Raw genomic sequence first — 22,988 nt, 5'->3', positions numbered from 1 at the left:
CTTGTGAGGGCTTCAATAGGTATGATCTGGCACACCGGTTGGGGTGGGGGGTGATTCCAGGGGGGGGGTTGTTATTGTTCTTTCTTGACGTTTTGGGGGGGGATGAGCGAATAATCAGTGGGAACCTCGACCCCGCATACACCCATGGACACTCAAGACTTTGACGAATTATTGCTACAATTAGCGGTTGTGTGGGGGTTGGGAGGGTGCCCGGGGTCCATCCGCACTGTACCTGCAGAGGAAAAGATGAGCCTTGTAATGTATCTGCTTTTACGCCAAAACTTAATAAAACTAAATTAAACCTAAAAACACAGAAATTCACCAGTTATACTTAGCAGAGCTAACAATAACTTGCACCCCCGCCTTGCACTGCTTATGAACCCAGCTTTTACATCACTCATGATATGTTCTATGAGAATAAATTATGTCATTTGAGATGACATCAGTGATGTCATAAATAATATGACCTAAGTACATATAGGTCATACACGTAGCCTCATTGCTACCTTTATGCTCCCTGTGAACGTGGCAGATGTTCCATCTGCCACATTACAAGTGTGTTACAGTGAGAGTACTGCACATAACGAGTGAATATCATGTCTGCCAAACACTAAGGTCCTTAATCTTTTATGGAGTGCAATTTGGGGAACTTGGGAGAGTCTACCCTAGGAATTGTACCCCTGTTTTCAAATTTAAATATGCTCATATTTTCCAATAAATGTGTCCACAAGGTATCCTCGGACACCCTCTAACTTACTACCACACAGTGGAATGAGTTGGAATTAGAACAGTCAGTGCCCTAAAGGCACATAAAAGACACGACTTCCTGAAACTCAGCCAGCTGTCATGGGGAGGTGTTAGTAAAAGTTGACACATTAGTAAGGATTCCGAGTGAGACAGAAGCATCCGAGTGATACAGAATTATGGAGAGATAGTCAAAGCTTAGACTCAACTTATTTTCATAGGGTCCTGTGAAGGTAGAAGGCAGATGGTCAATGTAGAAGTAAACAATGTATCAAAGAAGGGAAGTACAGCGTTCGGTAGTCCCACTCAGCTTCCAGATATATTGCAAAAAAATCAAATGTTGATTGGGGCCTTTGGGCCTAGAGGGATCTTGATTAAAAACCTGTAGGACTCTCAACAGCCATTTTTCGCCATTGGTATATGTTTTGCCATCGGCGTAGTCATGGTTGATAGCATCATCATTGGGTCTTTTTTTTACTCCACCAGGAGGTGATTCTGAAGTGTTAAGTGGGATCTAATAGTAAAAAAGTGATTTAAAATGGATAACAGGTCATTTTAAATCACTTTTTTACTATTAGATCCCAGTCACATGAGCGTTGGGGTGGGGATAATATATCAGTCCATGTGATGAGACTATTCCCTTTACAAATCATTCTTCCAGGTGTGATAGTGTAATGAGTTCAATTGTCCTTCATCAAGATTACATGTCCTAGAAGGCTGAATGAAATGCTAGTGGTTGTTCACACCCTGTTGTTTGAGGAGCCTGTCTTGCTCATGCAACTTGAGAAGGAACCCTGTGTGCAAGGGCCTGTATGAGCTGCATGACCTTGTCAAGGCACCTGCATCCATCTGCCTTGAGACCTCAATATGCTCCCAGTGCAACTTAGAATAGACTGAAGGCCTTTGTCTAGCTTTTCCAAACCTGGTCTGTCTCTCCGTCAGCCTTAGGAGGTCATGCTGACAGGTGGAAATGCTCCAACTTGTCCCCTTCCACACTCATTTCACAAATCTCACACCACAGGACTGTTGCTCAAAGAACTCATCCTCTCAGAGGGCCACTTTTGCCCATGTCAACCTCGGTTTAAACTGGAATGGCATCGGGTGCAAAAAAACTATGGATTTAGGCCCAGATCACTGTACTGGGGTGAATGCTTGACATTGTCAATCATTCAGTCCATCAATTGTTCTTTTTGCACATGCCAACCTGGCCATCTGAAAGGGAAGCCTTATTGTCCACCACCACCACATTGGGGATTGATTCCTGGGAGTTTGTGATGTGGAGACTGATCAAAAGGAAAATAACTCTGTCTCACCTGCGGGTATCTTGCTCAGGAGAAATTGCAGAGAAGACTGGAGTTGAACCTGGGTGGAAGGGTGGGCCACGGGGGGCAACTGGTGTAACTCCAGGCTAGGGCTGCAGAGAGGTGAGTTCTATGTAGCCAGATCTAGAGTCTGAGGCCTTTTTTTGGGTGCCTAGGTGCTTGCAGTCTGAAAAACCACCTGATGAGCAAGAGGACTAGGCTGCCAGTGAGTGAGGTGTTCTGTGTGCTGCTCTTCTGCGCAATCTCCTCTTTCTCTGCAGTTTTGGAGGCTACTGAGATAGAAATTTGCAGACACATCGCCATTTGCTCACGGATGGAATGGCATCATCTTTTGGCATGTTACTCCCTTATGCTACAGGGGTAAGGAATTGACAGTTGGCACTTTGACAACTGAGAGAGTTGAGAGCCATCTGTCTTAATACATGTTCAAAAGTATTTAAAAGGCACATATAACACTTTGACATAATGAATTAAGCCATAGCATTAGCACATACAGGTAGTTTGTGCTTGGCATGTGTCATGAACATGTGAAAGGGAACTAGCTTACCTGGCAGTGGTTTGGATGCTTGTAATTTGGACTGAATCTTGTGACATTAGCTGCTCACCAATGCTCTCAGCTGGGTGGCTGTGGACATGTATCCCCTGATGTAGCAGATGCGTAAAAGAATAAAGATAATCTTTAGAGTTCTGGCAATGTGACTGAGGACAACTGTGCTAAATGTTCACTACATGATGCTGATACATGTCAAACAGGAATATGGCATTTTCCATTCATATGGACAAATTGATAAATGGACAGACATTTGTTGTATATGAGAATGTGGGTAAATGAGATGCAAATGGCTGTACATATTAGGGTATATATCAGGAGCAGAGATGTAGCTGACTGGAGGATAGTAGAGGGTAGATTTGCTACTTGTAGGATGTCTACTGCTGTGCTTTGGTGGGTGGCCAATAATGTAGACTTTAGGGGACATTGTTACTGCAGCTGTGGGCAGTGACACATATGGAATACTTAAATATCACACCACATATGTCTGCTGGTGAGACATGTTGAACTGTCCTTATTATGTTATTAGTTCACATTTTCTCTGTTCTCACAATTGTGCACAGAGCGTGATGTGTAGACTACTAACGAATGGCAAAGATGTTAACTTACCAGGCTTTTTTATTTGTCTGGTGTCTGAGTCCAGTTCACATGGCCAGGCAGAAGCAGTTGAGGTGGTGGTTGCTGGTGGCTGAGGGGCAGGCAATAGGACCTGCAAAGGATAAAATGGCCTCACTGTGATAAGCATATTTGAGGCCTATTCATTGACAATTTCCCTATGTGGGGAGGTGTTAGAAATTGGGTGTCTCCAGTTGGCAATGGTTTGCACCCTGTCCAATTAGGGACCCCTGCTTCTAGTCAGGATAAGGGAGTTACACACCCAGATAACCCCTGCTCACCCCCTTGGTAGCTCAGCACAAGCAGCCAGGCTTATCTCAGAGACAATGAATAAAGTATTTGTACCACACATACAGTAACACTGTGAAAATATTATAAATGGACACTACACCTGTTTTGAAAAATAAACAATCTTTATCTAAACCAAACATTACCAAAATGACAAAAATCCAACATCCAGCAGTTAAAATATCACTTTTAATAGGTTTAAGCAATTTTGTCCATAGAACTCTATAGATGCAGTGATTTTACATTAAGTACTTGTGATGCATCAAAATTCAACACGAAAAACAGCTGCCAGAGAGGATGCATCAGAAAACACAAGTGAGGCATTGATTCCTTAGTCCCAGAGGAGTGGAGGCGTCACTTTCATAAGAGAAGTGTTGTGTCAAATCTTTACTGCGAGGGGAAGCGATAAGTTGAATTTTGGACCCGCTGTCTTGCTTCTTGGCTGCAGGGCTCTGTTGATGAAGACTTGGCACCCAGGTGTGATGCGTGAGAAAATCCAGGTGCTGCGGGTTGATGCGGCAGAAAAACAGGCGATGCATCAATTTCCACAGCCGCAGACAGGTTATGCGTCGATTCCTTTGGCCTCACAGCAGAGCCTGCATCTAAGTCGGAGCAGGGGTCTCAGACGTCGGAGACTCAGTGCTCTGGACTCAGACTGCAGCGGTTCTCGCTTGTCGCGAGCAGGCGCTGAGAAGACTTTTCAGCCGTACCACGGCCATGCGTTGGTTTTTCAACCGCACGTCAAGCTAGCAGTGGGAAAAATGGCACTACCCATAGGACAATTCCTAAGGTTAAAATGCAACTGTGCTGAGATCAGAAAGATTAAAGAACACATGAATATACTCAGTGCTAAACTGACAGAGAGAAACTATCCACAAAATACAATTACAAGGACTAAAAAGAGAGCATAATAATAGCGAGGCCTTCCTTGAGACATACAAAAAACCATGAGAATAGAGACCCATTTGTGTGACAACATACACCCCAATATCAAACTCAGTGAAAAAACTGGTCAAAAAACATTGGGGGCTCTTAAATACAGGGAATTTAAAAATCACACTCCCCATGTTCACTTCTAAACGAAGTCAGAACATACGGGATGCCGTGGTCCACACATACCCAAAAACAAAACCAGTCGAATCCCTACAGACTCTGGAATCTCCCCCTACCCACAGGTCACCATTAATGTGGTGGATGTGGGGTGTGGAAATTTGCAAAAGAATTTACTGCGGTAGACCTGGGCCTACCCTCACCATGGAAACTGAAACATCTCACCAACTGTAACACAAGCAATTTAATATATGTCCTGAAATGTCCATGTGGGTGACTTCACGAAAAGTAAGGATACATATAAAAGAGCATAGGAGCATAATCAGATGCAAAAAAGACAACACCAAACTGGCAATACACTACATTGAATAACAACACAGAAAATGATATAGAATTGTTAATAATAGAAAAACTGGAACAGAGAAAAACAGATATGACCAAAGCTCTGTTAAGATTCGAATGGCGTTGGGTATTTCGCCTACGCAGTGACTTAAACGGGCTCAATGATGAGATACCATGGGGATCACTGAGCTGAGTGCGATGCTGATGAATTAGTGGAATCAATAGAACACTGCAACTGCCACTAAAGGACGTAGTTTCACATTTCTGCTTTTTAGGTCTCGCCTGAGACAGCGCTTTAGCGCTGCTCTGGCGAGACTTATAGTAAGCGCTTTTGGAAGTGGAAACAAGTGCATTTCAGGCCGCCAACTACAGTGCATGTGCTCCGGGCGCGCGCACCATTTGGCAGCCTGAAAAGCACTTGCTTTGATGTCCTCAGTGAGCCGCGCGGCCACTGAGGACATCAAAGTGCACACCATTTGTCACCCCCTTCTTTTCCTTTGATCCCTATCTTTCCCTTTCTCAATCTCACCCTCTCCCTGCCTTTTACAACTGCGGCCCGCACCACTGTGCCCGCCCCCACTCCCCCCTCCCACTCCCTCCTCGTCAGCTTCAGTGCGCTCTTGTTTGGGCTTACACTCTCCATGCCCTCTGGCTCCTTCGTGCTGCTTTACCCTTCCCTCTGCTTGTTCTACGTGCTTGTGCTTTAATTGTTTGTGTGTTAGAATCTTATTCCCGAAAGGTGAGGGGGTGCGCTTCCCCGCAGCACAGGTCTGGTAGATTTACTCTCCGTTCGCAGTGTCAGGGCAGCTCAAGATTTTGTACTTTCTCATTTCAGTAATACACAATCGTTAAATGTTTAGCGTTTGCATTTTTCATTCTAAATTTAACAACACAGCTCGCCATAATCGCTGTTTATGTTTTCTGTTGGGGTTTTACATAGAGAGATGTGTAAATTAAATACATTCTAGGTGCTTTGTAAAGAGAATGTGATAAAACGATCCGGAGATGTATGTTCCAAATCAAGGAACATGTTTTTTTTGTGTCCTGTGGATTATTTATTTAAATGCATTTGTTCAATACACTGCATGTTGTAATGCCGCATATGTGTCTCTGCTTCACGGATACCAGGCAAGTAGTAAAATTAATGTGACTAGGGTTGCCACCGGGTCGGTTTTATACCGGCATCACCGGTATTTCAATGCAAAATAAGCAAAATCCTTTAAAGCCGGTATTTTTAGCCCCTAAATGTACATGCTTCAAACAGGAATTATAAATAGAAATCACTTTTAAATGTGTTCTAAAACTGCAGTAATGGTCTCTGACTAACAATAGCAGAAAAGTAATGTTATAAATGTATACGATTTTTGCTTCTAGTGTATTAAGTGTCATGTCCGGGGATTTGCAGACACTTAAATCAACAATAAATGGCAGGTACGTTTTTTCTCTAGTAAAGGTGGTAACCCAAATGTGACATAGCTACCGAGGTGGTGATTGCATTTATTTTAACGCAGGTAAAACCCCTGTTCAACGTGATATGGAATCTTCTTGTAACACTATGTACAATGAAACGTGTGGAGTGTGCCTGAAAGGACCAGTTAACAAACGTATATCTTGTTTGGTTAAGGCTCTATTTAGTCCCATCACACATTTCCACCTTTTTGTAGATTTCGTAGATCCCTAAAGACCAATATTAGTGCAGCTCTGAATGGCGACTTAACTACCCTAACTCAAAATACGCTTGGAGCTGAAAGTGCTTAATTTCAACCAGACCTTACTATGAGGCTATTCCTTCTCAGTTCCAGCTTGAAGGGTTTGGACCCCCCTTCAATAGGTAAGGTAATTAGAAAACTGCCAACAGGAGATTCCATGGAAACCAGGACTTCATTTCACAGACACCCGTGCCTGTGTATTAGTTTGGAGACAACACCGAGTTTGAATTAAACTACATTCCCCATCATAACTGCCACACCTGTGATTGCTAACTAGTCGGCCCTGCCCTTAAATACGAGTTGACCAAGATGGACGCACTCTTGCGGGGCTTGCCAATCTTTGGTGACATGTAGCTACCTTTCACGTATGTAGGTGCAGAGCATTCTTATTTTTCTATACTCTTAGCTGGACAGCGTACCTCGCTGCCCGCTTGGGGTTAAATGCTGCCTTTGTCTGGCTCATGCCATATAGAGCGGAGCAGCCTCGCCAGCTCACGCTATACTGAGCAGAACCGTTGCTGTCACACATTTGAAGGGTGCAGGTTGCCAAGAGTATCATGGTAGCTTAAGCAGAACCCGGGTCTTTAGCGGGACAGGGTACGCTGCTGCTCTCTTCATGATAAACATCGCGTCTTTGCTCACGTCCCATCGAGCAGAGCCGCAGAGTTGGCTCAGGCTACACTGAGTGGAGCCTCTGCCCCCCACCTCCTTGCCGGCTCTCGATATACTGAGCGGAGCTTTGGCTTTCACACATTTGGAGGTTGCAGGATGCCATTGGTAGCATGGGAGCATATACCCTCTTGCTTTAAAACTTACATGCACAATAACAGTACAATACTCCCTTTCTGAATGTATCACTAGCAGTTAACGATCCAACTGGAACTGCTCTATCTGCAGGAACAGTGACATGGGTAGGATGGTGCTACACTCAAGCATCATTTAACATATGACACTAAGACTTACATATAAGATCTGAAAAACTACATGATGTTGGTGACAAACATTTGCCGGGAGCGGAAGAGGAATAGAGAGGACATGGAATAGCAGACATTAGGTAGTGGATACTGCGAACTGTATGGAATGCAGTGGCACAGTCATTCGACCAATGAAACAGGAGTGAGGCTTTAGGAGAACTGGCCTCGCAACATCTGTGGGAAACATACTTAACGAATCACACTTCTAAACTCTCAGTAAACAAACAAAGAAGGCTATTATCCTGGGCACAAGATGAGGAACGCTTTCACAAGCGCAGACACTCGTGGCTTGCATCAACACATACAAATCGCCGACACAGAGGTATCTCTTCAAAAGAGAGGGAGAGGTGTGGTGCAGTGGTCAGAGTGGTGGACTCCGGACGGCAGAGCCTGTGGTTCGATCCCGGCGCCAGCGGCCTCACTTCCTGCATCCCCTCTTACAACAATTAACTTTCGTTATAACTCACACCCCATATGCTCGTTCATATGCTTGTTCCCTCCCACCCTTCCTTTGATATCCGCTTTTCTTGTTGTTTACAAACCACACCACACTGCTGCACGCCACACACTGCTGCATGCCGCACACTACCGCACGCCGCACACTGCTGCATTACACACTGCTGCACGCCGCACACTGCTGCACGCCTCACACTGCTGCACGCCTCACACTGCTGCACGCCTCACACTGCTGCACGCTGCACGCCACACACTGCTGCACGCCACACACTGCTGCACGCCACACACTGCTGCACGCCTCACACTGCTGCACGCCGCACACTGCTGCACGCCGCACACTGCTGCACGCCTCACACTGCTACACGAAACACTGCTGCACGATTCACACTGCTGCACGCCTCACACTGCTGCATGCCTCACACTGCTGCACGCCGCACGCTGCTGCATGTCGCACGCTGCTGCACGACACACAATGCTGCATGCCACACACTGCTGCACGCCACACACTGCTGCACGCAGCACACTGCTGCACGCCGCACACTACCACATGCCACACACTGCTGCGCACACTGCTGCATTACACACTGCTGCATTACACACTGCTGCACGCCTCACACTGCTGCATGCCTCACACTGCTGCACGCCGCACACTGCTGCATGCCGCACACTGCTGCACGCCGCACACTGCTGCACGCTGCACACTGCTGCACGCCACACACTGCTGCACGCCTCACACTGCTACATGAAACACTGCTGCACGCCTCACACTGCTGCATGCCACACTGTTGCACACCACACTGTTGCATGCCACACACTGCTGCATGCCACACACTGCTGCACGCCGCACACTGCTGCATGCCTCACACTGCTGCATGCCTCACACTGCTGCACGCCGCATGCTGGTGCACGCCGCACGCTGCTGCACGCCACACACTGCTGCATGCCGCTGCATGCCACACACTGCTGCACGCCACACACTGTTGCACGCAGCACACTGCTGCACGCCGCACACTACCACACGCCACACACTGCTGCGCACACTGCTGCATTACACACTGCTGCATTACACACTGCTGCACGCCGCACACTGCTGCACGCCGCACACTGCTGCACGCCACACACTGCTGCACGCCTCACACTGCTACATGAAACACTGCTGCACGCCTCACACTGCTGCACGCCTCACACTGCTGCGCGCCACACTGCTGTGCGCCACACTGTTGCACGCCGCACACTGCTGCACGCCGCACACTGCTGCATGCCTCACACTGCTGCATGCCTCACACTGCTGCACGCCGCATGCTGGTGCACGCCGCACGCTGGTGCACGCCGCACGCTGCTGCACGCCACACACTGCTGCATGCCGCTGCATGCCACACACTGCTGCACGCCACACACTGCTGCACGCAGCACACTGCTGCACGCCGCACACTACCACACGCCACACACTGCTGCGCACACTGCTGCATTATACACTGCTGCATTACACACTGCTGCACGCCTCACACTGCTGCACGCCGCACACTGCTGCACGCCTCACACTGCTGCACGCCGCACACTGCTGTACGCCGCACACTGCTGCACGCCGCACACTGCTGCACGCCACACACTGCTGCATGCCACACACTGCTGCACACTGCTGCATTACTCACTGCTCCATGCTGCACGCAGCACACTGCTGCACGCCGCACACTGATGCACGCCTCACACTGCTGCACGCCGCACACTGCTGCACGCCGCACACTGCTGCACTCCACACACTGCTTTTATGTGAGTTTATGCTACTGACATTGTAAATGACAATGCCTTTTATTTGTTTTAAAAACAAAACATAAATAAAAGGCATTGTAATTTTACAATGCCAATAGCTCAAACTCTTATAAATGCGAGACCTATTGCATTGCAAATGCTTGTTACATGATGACCCTCAGAGTGTACACCAGGTAAAGAAAGACACACTGGTGTATATAGCAAAAAAGGTTAACTTCAACACTATGGTCTTAATAGCCAGACACCGCCATACGTTACTTCCTTGGGGACTGACGAGCACTGAAGTGCAATTCCGCCCCTGGTCACTCTGGGACTACGTCTCCCAGCATCCCTCTGGAGAGCACCCGGGTGCGAGGCCCGTTGGACAAGTGTAAATGAGTGATGTGCTGTTTCCCTCCCCTCTGAACCCGGCGCTCTCTTTCCATTCCCACCTCGGGCGGGGAGCGAGGCCGGGACGGAGGGAAGAGATAAGGCAGCCTGATGCGGGTCAGGGAGTCCCGACTCTGTCTGTCAATTTAGATCGGGTCCTCCTGACCGCCGACACGCACACCAGGTGCCAGCTCTCACCATAGGAGCACGCCCTCATCCGGGCAGTTTAAAGGAAACAGCCCCCGACCGGTAGATATCGTACCATCCGGCTGTTCGAAGATGCACTGTAAAATCACAGTGACGAAGTGAGTAAAAGATTACCAAAAAACAAGAGAACACAGTGGATGGCCAAATATTCAAAAGTGGTAAAGGCTTTCTGTGTCTCCCTTTGGATGAATGATGTTTTTCTACTTCTGGATGCTTTCTCCCATTTCTCCTTGAAACAAAACCCCTGATGTTTTATGTCATTCTAATAACTAGAGTCTGACAACAATAGAGGCCCACCCCGAACAGAACATGCAGCAAGTAGCACAATAGAACTAGGTAAAAATTGCCTTGATTTCTCACATGTGTTGTGTCACATATGCATGTCATGTTAATAGATGCTTTTAAATCACCCCTTCACTATTTTAGTATTGTCTGACATTGTTAAGGTTTTCTTCAAAACTAGATAAAACTCTGGGTACAGCATCAATATAAATGTTTTTCCCAGAATGCATAATAGAGTACAATGAGCATAGTAACTCTTTTCCCTCGTTTATTAATATGTAAATGTTGAATCGCTGCTACCTTTTCTTTTTATTCTTAGATTACTTCGAGAACAAGGTTTTCTTCTGAGAGGTAGGTCCTCTCTGTTTATCTCATCTATGTGTAACTTGCACAAACTCGCTGTGGTGTAGAGATATATAGACTTGGCCCTGATGATTGCCCTAGACCAATAGGCTTACAATAGGCAGGAACATGTTGGCATGAAATGTATTTCCATGCAGTGACGCATAGAGGTCATTACATCAATTTCTGCCCCCTGCTTTTACCCCTTGTTAATTTTGTATAAACCTAGGAAACCACGTTAATAAAGGATACCTTTCCGGTTTATTCTAAGGTTTTTTTTAATCAAAAAACTGGATCACAGCATTATCTAGAAAAGATAAGAAATATCATTCTGATCTCTGCCTGTAGAAAGTAGAGCTACACTTACTTGACTGACATACGCTCAAAATACGCTTCTAAAGTTGCTAATAGTAACTTTAGGATTGTGTTTCGTGTTGTATGTGTGTGTCCCAGTCATCTCATGGAAAGGGGTAGAGACATACACCCACTATTACTGGGTATAAATCTTGGCCCAGCATTCTGAAATACATCTGAGTGGAGACCTACACCTAGGTGCAGAAATCGACTTGTCCGGAAGTCTCTGCCATTTGATTTGCATTTGTGAATTGGGCTCATAACATCTAATGAAGATGTTCTTACATGAAAACAGGCAAGATCTTCGTGCCCAGACAGTGCTTAATAAGAGCCGGTGACTTCCAATGCTCGACACCGGCTCTTGTGACAGTCTGCCAGAAGGTGGTGCTGTCTCAGATGAACATAACAACAGCAATTTATTAATTCAATATACAATAAAAATGATTTTTACCCTCCTGCGTAAGCCCTTCTTATAGCTGTGGGGGCCTGGAATAGTCTGAATTTTCACATTTGTAGGAGTGTGATGCTTAGTAGTTGTGTTGTTACTATCACTGGCAGCATAGATGGGGCAATTTGTGGTGCAAGCTGCAGTGGCCTCTGTATGAGAGCCCTGGCACTTATTTATCTGCAAATTAAGCACTGTGCCTAGATCATTAGAACACGTTTCTTTAGATCATCTTAAAAGAAGATTTTAGAGATAGAGTTTTGTGTGTAGATTTAGATTCCGTATATAGGTTTCCCGATTTATGCCCTTATATAGGTACAATTCATATTAAGCCTTTAGGAATTTCCCTTGCTTGGATATTGATTTCTCCAGGAACTCATTTATTATGCATGAACATCTAATCCTTAGGGGTTTATTCATGACGTTCCGATGCCCGACTTTTACGTCAATACAGGCATTCCTAAACACCTTCAAGGTATAAATATACCTGCACTTGCCCTGGCAAACCACGGTTCCGGTACGGTCCAGTTCGACTGCCTACTTGCGGTTCGCCACGGCAAGTTCGGAAGGAGATCGAGTTCTCGCCTGATGCACTGACCAGACGCTGTCATCCTCCTCGCAGAGAATCCAGCTCCAGTGTTTCTGACTCCCCTTGCGGGGTGTTAGATATCGAGTCCCGGAAAGAGATTTCAACCTCACACATTATAAGGTATGGAGCAGACTAGAACTTAGAGAAACTTTTGGCAACTCTTGGCAAAACTAAAACTATAGCTAGCTATACTTTACAAAAGAGCACCTACTGCTTTCCTCGTACTACACTTAGGTTAGGTACACTGGGGTAGAACTATTTAGAAGCATCAGATGAGTATTCACATTTTAGCTTGTGTTATTTATGTATGTATTTTATGAATATATGTCATAGCTACAAACCATGCTATTGCAGTATTATTTTATCGTACTGCTAACCCTGTACGTATTGTACTTCGCATCCTGTCTCACGATTGTAGCAGTTCATATCTCTTGCATGAGAAATAAGACTGTTCAATAAACCCCTTTTTATTAAAACGCCCGTCTCTCTATTTCTGTGCAACTCTGTAGAAGTGAAGCATGTACGATTGACTGAGTGAAACTGTTATCTATTGTTTCCACGGTTCTGAGATTGTTCCGACTCTAAGGGAAACAAAGTTGTCATGTTTATGCGGTTGTCAGAAACTAATCCCTTCTTGTATATTCAAGAAGTTTCTAGTGACCTCTGAGTTACCTGGCACACACAAGTAATTACGTTTAATGTACTCGATAGAGACATACTGACCTCAGTCCTTTGTCAAAACTATAGTGTATATTATTCCAAAGCGCAGAGCCTATCAGGGATATAGGAACTACACTACAAGAGAAGCTACCCAGTAATTGCCACAGACCGAGGGCCTAACTCTCTCAAATGGCACCTCAAGCCCATAGAAGTTATCCAGTGCATTTTTAAAAAGGCAAACGCAGGTTGTTTTCATTTGCCCTCAATATGTTATCCAGAAAACTAATGAAACAAGCATTTGCAATGCAGTTGCGAGAGTTTAATCTATTTGCACTGTAAATGACAATGTCTTTTATTTATCTGTTTTGATAATTAACACATAAATAAAAGGCATTGTCATTTACAATGCCAATAGCTCAAATTCTTGTAAATGTGAGACCTATTGCATTTCAAAGAAGCGGCCGCCATTGTCCTGGGCTGCTTGGAAAGTGAAAGCGCGCATGGCATGCTGAATGTTGCAGGAAAGCATGTTGTGCCTGCAGTAGGAGAAACTCATTAAAGAAAATAGTGCTTACAGACTAAATAAGATGTACCATGTAACAACCGAAGTAAAAGGGCCAGACCTCAGGCTTACAAATGAAGACAAGGTGGTACTAAGGAGGGACTAACAAGCCTATTAACGAATCAGAAGCCAGCATTTACGAAGGACAATGACACAAGCCAATGACAAATATGGATGGAGAGTGGGCGTGGCTTCAAGTCCATACTCGAATACTGCATGCCTCGCAGCCATTGCGCTGCCCAGGCTCGACCTAAAACTGGAGTGCTTGAACTGTGGATGAGCAAAAGGCAAAATCAATGTGTAATTTCATTGGCCAGTGGCCTTGCATAGCAACAAGCTTTCTATAGCATCTAACCATGTAGCTTTAAGCCGAGCCCAAATAGCACATACAATAATAACAAGCACTGTCAAAGCCAATAGGTCTCAGCAATGCCCCAGCTATTAGCCTTTTCAATGTGAATGTCCTTTAGCCATTTTGTCTAGCAGCACAACTGCTGTTCAGCATGGCTAAAAGTCACTCAAAAAAGCACAGTGATGCAACACAGGCCACATGATATCGCTTTTTTTGTCTGTGAGGAGGAGTGGGACAAATAACTCAACATGGGAGGAGAAAAAGACTTGGCGTCAACTCAACATCCTGTGATTCTTGGCAAATCACTTACTCTTCCCCCTGACTACATAAATCAATGTTTTATTGTGCAATATAACTGTTGAGCACATAAAGCGGTCCAATACCTTTGGATCGTGTTCATGCTATGGAAAATTGTAAAGCCAAAAAAATAACATAAATAAAAACAGCAGCAAAGATGGAGGTAATGGGAGGACAGGTGATGCAGGGAAGCAGGAGGGGATGGGGAGACTGGCAAGCAACAACGGGAGAGAGTGGGTAGAAGCAGCAATGAAGGGGGAACCAAAATAAACGAGCCATAATTGCTGGCTGAGATCTTAAATAACAGGAGCAAAAAATGTATCTCTTCCATATGCTCCATTTGACTAACTTGTGAGAGGATTTTGCTGTGTGCTTTATACATATGGAACAGAAAGGTTAACGTCCATTTAAAAGTGGAATCCGTCACTTATTGCAGCCCAGACTGTGGCATGCAACAGAGCACTCCTTTTGTCATGTGCAAGACCAACTGGCTGCTAAAGTAAGTATGCCAGGGAACAAAAGAGCTAAATAGAAATGTACAAGCTGTCTTAAAATTAGAAATATATGTGCCTGAAACATCGAATCTAGCAGCTTTCCCTAGGACTCCCTTACTGCTTAAAACTCTGAATGACTATTGCTCTACACTGTTAGACATGAATAAAACCTAAAAAGGAGCTGAAGTAATCTGCCACTTGCAATACACTCGAACAATAGAACCTATAGACGATACGCAATGTAGTTTACAATGCAACCAGGAGAGTGCACAGCACTGTAAAATCGTCATACATATAAAATAGAAAATGTGCTACTTTTAAACAACATACAAATCGCTTCATGTGTTAAAAATGGAAATTTATGTATCGGTGCTACAGTGTTTGATCCACCAGAAATTGTGTGTTCTTTTTTTTTTCTTTTTTACAAGGTTGTTTTCTGTTGAGATGTATTTTTGTATACATCCACTAAGTGGTGTCAGAGGCCATGCAGAAAATATTTTCCAACTGATGAGCATTAATAAAAGAAACAAACAACAACAGAGTAGGAGTCACCAGTGACAGGGAAAGCAACAACAACAAGAAGCAATGATGGGCAGAAGGGGCAAGCAGCGATGAGGGAGAGGGTGGGGTTCGGATCAAACAGCGAAATAGAAGGGGGTTGGTAGGCGGACAAGCAACACCGGGACATTAAAAACAAGCATTTACAATGCAATGGTCTCGGCATTGGTAAAGTTAGAGCTATTGGCATTGCTCATGACATTATTTTTGTTTATGTTTTTGTTTTTAAAACATTTAAAGAAACGGCATTATCATGAGCAATGCCAATAGCTCTAACTTTAACAATGCCGAGACCGTTGCATTGTAAATGCTTGTTTTTTAATCAGAGGACTCTGCAAAGAATGGGTCTTTCTGGTGGTCCGACTCTAAAAAAAAAATTCTACTTTTCAGAGAGCAGATCACTTGGAAGAGACTCACCCCTGAGTGCGCTCTTGCATACGCACATCCTGCAGAAACTCTTCGACATCTCGTGCATCAATGTGCCGCTTCCAGGTCTTCTTCTTGTTTCGATTTAACCGCTTTCTTTTCGCCCCGGGCACTCGGTGCTCAGCGCCGATCTTTAGCCCCAGAAATCCAGTCGGAGCCGTGGCCGCAGCCACACTCCCTTTAGCCATCCCCAAAGAGTAAAGAGCGAGTAACTAGTCGGAAGTGAGTATTTTACTTCCGGTCATAGAGCCGCCTTGCTGGGATAGTAAAGGCTCATGACGAAAATACTCATTTAACCGTCGCCGTCGTTTGGTGGGTGCCTTGCAGAAACTGGATAAAGTGATGGCGATGTCTGCTTTTGTGCTGAATTTCTAGAAAGCAAACAAAATAAGACAAATAGAGGCTATAATGACAGAGTGTATGCGGAAACGCAATGTTGTGTCTTCTGGCCCTCAGCAAAAGTCCGTCTTTAGAAACACTCTAAACTTATTTTTTGTTGGATGTGTGAGGCACGCTTCGAATACTAGAATGTTCGTTTACAGTAGTATGCTGGACGTAGCCAATAAAGTATTTCAGCTGGCATGCACCAGACTATCACGTTGATTACACTGTCGATCTCCTTAATAAACCACTATATTTCAAGATGGCCGCCAGCATCACTTGTGGGTGTGTTACCTGCCTCGAGGAGACCCAACTAAAGTGTTTCTTCTGCACGTTTGTTCTTCCATTTCTATCGCAAAGGAGGTTGGCCAAGTTGGCTTGGAAGAAGCGCGCAATTTACCTCCCGGGAACGAAAAGTTGAGAAGATTCTGCTGCGGACAGCCGGTGAAGCTCTTGCCACATATATAGAACTCTCCCTTGACGTCGTGCTGTAAACAGTAGCAAACCTGGAGACGCTGCAAAACGTGCGTGCTGGTGCTGAATGTCTAGCAGGGTGAAGAAAACAAGCGGCAGAAGATACTGTTTACCACAGAATAATGGCACACAACCGAGGCGGCACCATACAAGACAGAAACTGTCCGATGTCCCTGGACATTACGGATTATGGGCACCGGAAGACACCACCGCCTTTCTCCGAGGCAGAGCAGAAATGCCTCGGAGAAAGGCAGCGGCATTTTCGGATTCGGGGGCGTGTTTGTCTTTTCTCTCCTCCAGCCATTGGCTGGAGGAGAGAATGAGACTTCTTGCAAAAAACACGCCCCCCGATCCGAAAAGGACGGGGCCTAATCGGAATGACTGACCTCTTCACCAATGGCTGGCCAGCATTCAAGAGGCCAGCCAATGGAGAACAGGGGAGAAGAGGGGCGGGTTCAAGCCCCTCTTCTCCAAGTCATTAAATCTCGGAGCTAGACTGCGCAAGCGCAGCCTTCGCAGCCGAGACCTAAAAAAGTCCTCTCACTTAGAAGTCAGAGAAACAAAAGTAAACAGGCGCCCTCGGAAAACAGCGTGTGACATTTGAACTTGGTCTTTGAATGCACCACAAATGTGATGAGATGAGAACAAGATTTACAGGCCTGTTTACAGAAACGTAGATCTGAGCGAGTGAAAACACAAGCACTTTTGTCAAGTGTTCAAAACAAAGAAAAAAGTAGTTCCTAAAATGAGAGCAACGGATGGATAATAGTAATTGGTCCATGCTATTGGGGAGGGCTAAACACAGGAAGAGGCATGACGCATGCATGCCATGGACAAATAGTGAGAAATAACTTGGGAGCAACGATGAAGCCAGCAAATAGGAAGCCTATGGATGAGCTGAAGCCCACATATTGAATACAAAAGTCTCTTTGAGACAGCACATGTGCTGTCTAGCCCAGACCTAAAAAGGTCAGTACGTTTGCTTTGTGTGCCGAATTAACAGGTGCTGCAATGAGCATTGCCCAAAATGATGACTAATTTTTACAAGCCCATCATTACAGTTTTCATCAAAACCCTTTCAGGTGTTTCCAAGGGCATCAAGAATATTTTTTTTATGTGTAGTGAGACCCAGATAGTTTGTGTTATCAAATTTATTTGGCTTGAAGTACTAGTTCTGTTGCATTTACCAAACTGTATTATCTTGTTTTTCTGAAGATTTGCTCAGAGACTATTGCTATTATAATACAGTTCTAGGACATTTGGTATGAGCTGAAGTCTCATTACGGGGTGGCTGAGAACAAACATATCATATATTCTTTACCTGGGTATTTTAGGGTCCTTCATTCATGGCTGATTCTCTGGATATAAAATCACTGATGCTCTAGCACCCTTTCTCATTGAGTGAAAGCCTTTCTTCTGATTCTAATGCTATTCAAATCCTCCACTGCAACTTTCCTCTTAGACTATTAGTTTCATACTGCATTCTGTGAGACAGGACCACAAGCAACCCCAGACCTGTTTCATACTTAATAGACCTCATCAGGAAAGAAGAGCTTATTTCCTGGGGCACAGTGAGCACTTGACCCTTGTCTGGGCAAATTTGCCACCCATCACTTTTTATGTTTCTCTGTGCGACGTCGTAAGTGCAACGCATATGTCGAGTCATGGTTCACGTGTTACTGTGAGACTGGAATATGTGCACCCTACTGATAGGGCCCAAAAAGGCTGAAACTGGTCTGGAGTTGCTTGTTTTCCCCTTCATGGGGGAGCTGGTTTGGCGGATTGGGCTGAACTGTTTCTAATGGAGTAGGACCAAGGCTGATTTGTATATGGCTGTGCCATATCTCAACAGGCATGCTTGGCAAAGAAATGATGGACTGGAATGCGGCCAGAGTAATTACCAGTGAATGAGATTAATTAAAGCATTTAACCACCAATCACTTTCTGTGCTCTGAAGGGGAATAGCTCTCAGAAATGTTGTCTGCTATTACAAGACCTGGAATCAACACTTTGGAACTTATGCATCAGACCGGAGGGCCCTGTCAACAAAATTAGCACCCAACATAGCAGCCATCACGGCTGAAAGAAGTGACTACACACATATTAAAATTAAAAAGAGCCGCAGTGAACAATAGCCTTGTGTTGCAGTCTAGAAACTTTCTTTTATATGTTCATGGTAAATGTTCTCTGTTCTACTCTCCCAGCATATTTATGAGAGGTTTGCGTCATGCTTGCACCACACAACATGGTACATGCGTGACGCAAACCTCTACGTCAGATTTATGAAGCCATGCAAAGCCACCTTGATTGGCTTTGAATGGCTTTAGAAATCTGGAGTAAGGCAACGCAGTGCAAATCGCTGTGTTGCCTTACTGTGCGCAAGGGAGGCGTTCCATGGGCATTGCGGTGGGTGTTCCCACGCAACTCTTGTTGTTTTTGACGTATTACCAGATAAACAAGGACTTGTAAACCTGGGAATGCGCCAAAAACATACACCTCCCTAGGAGAGGCGTAACAAGGAGAAATATCTGTATTTCGCCTCGTTTTTTACTCTTTCCATGCGTGCTACATTTTGCAACACACATAGAAAGAGGAAAAAATCTCTCTGGATTGGTTTTGTGCAGGAAGGTGGCCCTTCCTGCACAAAACCAACCCCGCTACCAACAGAGGATCCCTTGCATCGTGGTGCAAGAGTGCCTTTGTTGGTGCTAGGCAAACAAAAAGGTGCCAGTGCAGGGGGAATGGACAGGAATGTGCCAAATTGAATAAATACAGCGCAGTCCTGCCCTTTTCCTGTGACGCAGGGCAGCAAAAAATGGTGACTTGCTGCACTGCCCTGTGTCACAAATGTCATAAATATGGCCGTACAAGTTCACAATTATGTGCCCAACATTGTGTAACTGTGGTCACACCTTTGCAGACTGTTGGACTAAAGCAAATTCCACAGTTAACAGTAGATATGTTTTTCTTCTATTTTTCAGTACGACTGAGGTAGCTAATCAAGCAATTGAGAAGAAAAAGGAAACTAGAGATGGCAAATAACAGTCCCGCTGATGAACCTGAGGTTTTTGACATAATATCTGAAGAGGAAATTGAAAGGTTTAAGAATGCAATAGAGGATGGCGACCTTCCTAGAGCAGCTACAAATCTCATGAATTCCTTGGATTCAATAGAAAATGCAAAGCTTGACATCGCCATCACTGGAGAGTCCGGATCTGGGAAGTCAACCTTTGTCAATGCTTTGAGGGGCCTAGAGGACGAGGAAGAATTTTCAGCTGTGACTGGTGTAGTGGAGACAACAATGGAACCAACTCCCTTTCTGCATCCTGTGTACCCAAATGTGACGGTGTGGGACTTGCCAGGAATTGGGACTGAAACCTTCCAATCATCTGAGTATCTGAAGCAAGTTTGTTTTGAGCGCTACGATTTCTTCATAATCATTGCCACAGAGCGTTTTAAATCTAACCATGCTAACCTTGCCCGTGAAATCAATAATATGGGGAAAAAGTTCTACTTTGTGCGTTCAAAGGTTGATCAGGATTTGGATGCATCTAAGAAACGTCGAAAGTCTACTTATGATGAGGAGAAGATCATGAAGGAGATCAGGGAAAACTGCACTGAATGTCTAAAGAAGGCCGGCGTGGAGAACCCCAGTGTCTACCTAGTGTCAAGCTTTGAGCTTGATAAATTTGAATTTGAGCTCTTGGAGGAAACCTTGGAGAAGGAGCTACCAACCCACAAACGACATGCCTTACTCCTCTCCCTACCAACCATCTCCATAAAGATATTGGAGAAGAAAAAAGAAATGATGAAGAAACAGCTATGGATGATAGCTAGTTTGTCTTGTGCGATGGCTGCTGCTCCCATCCCAGGTCTCTCCATTGCATGTGACCTTTTAATATTAAAGAAATACCTCTCAAAATATTGCATCAGCTTTGGTCTGGACGATGAGTCCCTAGAGAAACTTGCCAGGAAGGTAAATATTCCTGTGTCTGATCTGAAATCTGTCATCAAGTCCCCACTGGCTAAAGAAATAACAAGTGATTTGCTGATCAAATTGCTTGCTGGTTCTGTAGTGTTTGCTGTAGCCACAGCAGCCGAAGAAGTGATGAGGTTTATACCTGTACTTGGTTCATTGGCAGCAGGGGGTATTTCCTTTGGAACTACATACTACATGTTAAATACATTTTTGAATGATCTCGCTGAAGATGCGCAGAGAGTACTGAAAAGGTCAATGTTTGGAACAGAGGTTTAAGAAAACAACAAGTGGCCGGAATTCTGGGCACATTTCCATTGTAATCTGTAGTAATGTTATTGGGAACTGTTTGAAGAAGGTCATGGAACTTCAAGATGATTTGGGATATCCTGTTGGTGTATTGCAGGGTGTATTGTATTCCTTATAATACATGGTCACACCTTCATATCAAATCAGATTCAACAGATAATGCATCTCAGAATGAGTAGCAACATGGGGGGGGAGGCTTCCTTTCTTGTAATGAACTGTATTAAAAAATTAAACATGTTGCCTAATATCTCTAGTATCAGCAGATCACCGTTTCTTGTAGAAAAACAACAGTAAGTACAAAAAGCCAGATTTTGTTGTCTTTTTTGTTTTTGTTTTATATAGTGCAAACTTGGACTGAAGGTATCAGAGCTCTTTACATGAGCACCAGTTACGTTACAGGTGGACACATTCATTTTTATTTTTTTTGGTTAGGCACATTGTTTGATATGCTCCATGATCTACCTCTCACTTTGACTGCTGGTTCTGGTAGCAAGCATTATGACATCGTAACTCAACTGTAGTGAGTTATTAGAACTGACCAGGTACTTCATGTATTTTAATATAGGGGTCTAGAGATATCACAACTCTACTGTAATAAGGACATTTGGGACAGGTTTTTATATTGGGATCATAGGTATCCCTATATTATATATAGGAAAAAGTATCCTGCTTGTACATATAAGGGATATTGCAGGTCAGTAAGGAGTTCCATGACTTGACAGAAGAACAATGCAGAAGACAGAGTTCTTCATATGGTAATGGAACTTGCAATATCCTTTGAACGTACAACAGAAGGTATTTTATTTCTTATAATACACTGTCACACCATCACCATCCCACAACCCTCTTAAACCATTGATGTCTTACACTTTCATATGTAATAGATGGTATGGTAGCAGACATGGAGAGTAAACACATAATCTGCAGTGTGAAATTAAACACGTAGAAAAGCAGTTACTAACTTGTTACAAAAAGATTTCAGAATTAGTTTAATGTAATTAAGATTTTTTTAAATGCAGTAATCCAGAAGTATAGAAACATGCAGAGAGACTGTCTTTCCTGTACTGACCCACAGAGCAAAAAAATGATGCCATAAACATCACCTTTCTGCTGATAACAGGCCAGAAGAATGAAAAGCCAATTCTATTTTACATTGTTTAAACTGCACATGTAATTATGCCCTGTACCCTGCTGGCTCTAGCAGCAGGCATTATAACGAAAAAATTGAACTGTAATGACTTATTACAGTTAAGTATATAGGTCATTTTCTTATTACCAGTGACTAGAGATGCCTAATTCGACTGTAACAAGAAAATTAGAGATGGGCCTGTATACAGGGATTGCTGACTCCCATGTATTCTAACAAGCTACTGATTAGTTCCACTTATTTATATTGTCATGTTCAGATCAGAATAAGGGCTGACAGATAGAGTTTACTCCATCAGGATGGCGCAATCCTGAGGGACCTCGCATGCCAAATTAAGAGTTGTCCATCGGCCCGACAGACAGCTCTCTGTATTGACAGGAACTGCTATTATGGCAGTCCCTGTCAGTGTAGGAAAAGATTGATAGATGGTGGTGATCCAGTGAAAGGCCAGGTTAAACTTTTTCACACATCAACTTATCACTTCCAATGGGCCCATATGCACATTTAGATTTCCTGACTATTTCGCTGGAGGTCAAGTTTTATTTCTCTTTGATCTGAATTAGTCTATGCTTAACTAATCTTCACAGATCAACACTCTTCCTATGGTCAATGGCGCATTAGTCGAGTAGTTGATGGTGATATTAACAAATTCATTAATTATCTTATAACTTTTTAGTAAAATTATCACAGACTCCAGGTGAGATCCAATATATTTGATCTAATAATTCAATCAAAAATGAACGCTCATTTGTACAGATTCACAGTGCAAACTCCATCAACTTTCATGGGAGAGAAAAATTCATTTATCAAATTTTATTCAGAATACAGACTCTTTCAACAAACTCAAATGCATTAGGAGTGATAGATGAAGAGACAAAAGACACAATAATTCATACTTTGCAGCAAATATCCAGAATTTAAGGAAAAGTGATAGTTACCAGAAA

The 22,988-nt window shown here is 44.2% G+C and overlaps 1 protein-coding gene across 3 annotated transcripts in view; it reads left to right on the top strand.

Moving 5' to 3' along the window:
* LOC146858184 (interferon-inducible GTPase 5-like) overlaps positions 1-21,144 on the top strand; it is a 33,787-nt gene extending 12,643 nt beyond the window's left edge. The window contains exons 1-3 of one of the 3 annotated variants that reach the window (XM_085646902.1): positions 10,438-10,494; positions 10,998-11,029; positions 19,594-21,144. In XM_085646902.1, coding sequence (XP_085503028.1) covers positions 19,644-20,867 — 1,224 coding nt within the window. In that variant the 5' untranslated portion in view covers positions 10,438-10,494; positions 10,998-11,029; positions 19,594-19,643 and the 3' untranslated portion in view covers positions 20,868-21,144. Of the gene's footprint in view, positions 1-10,437; positions 10,495-10,997; positions 11,030-19,593 lie in introns of those variants that run through there. The other 2 variants (XM_085646900.1, XM_085646901.1) reach the window with 2 other exon arrangements.
* Positions 21,145-22,988: the final 1,844 nt, after the last annotated feature.

The sequence above is a fragment of the Triturus cristatus genome, chromosome 3_2 (assembly GCF_964204655.1).
Source record: "Triturus cristatus chromosome 3_2, aTriCri1.1, whole genome shotgun sequence".
Taxonomy (NCBI): domain Eukaryota; kingdom Metazoa; phylum Chordata; class Amphibia; order Caudata; family Salamandridae; genus Triturus; species Triturus cristatus.
The sequence above is the reverse complement of the archived record's forward strand: the minus strand, read 5'-3'. Positions and strand labels throughout refer to the sequence as shown.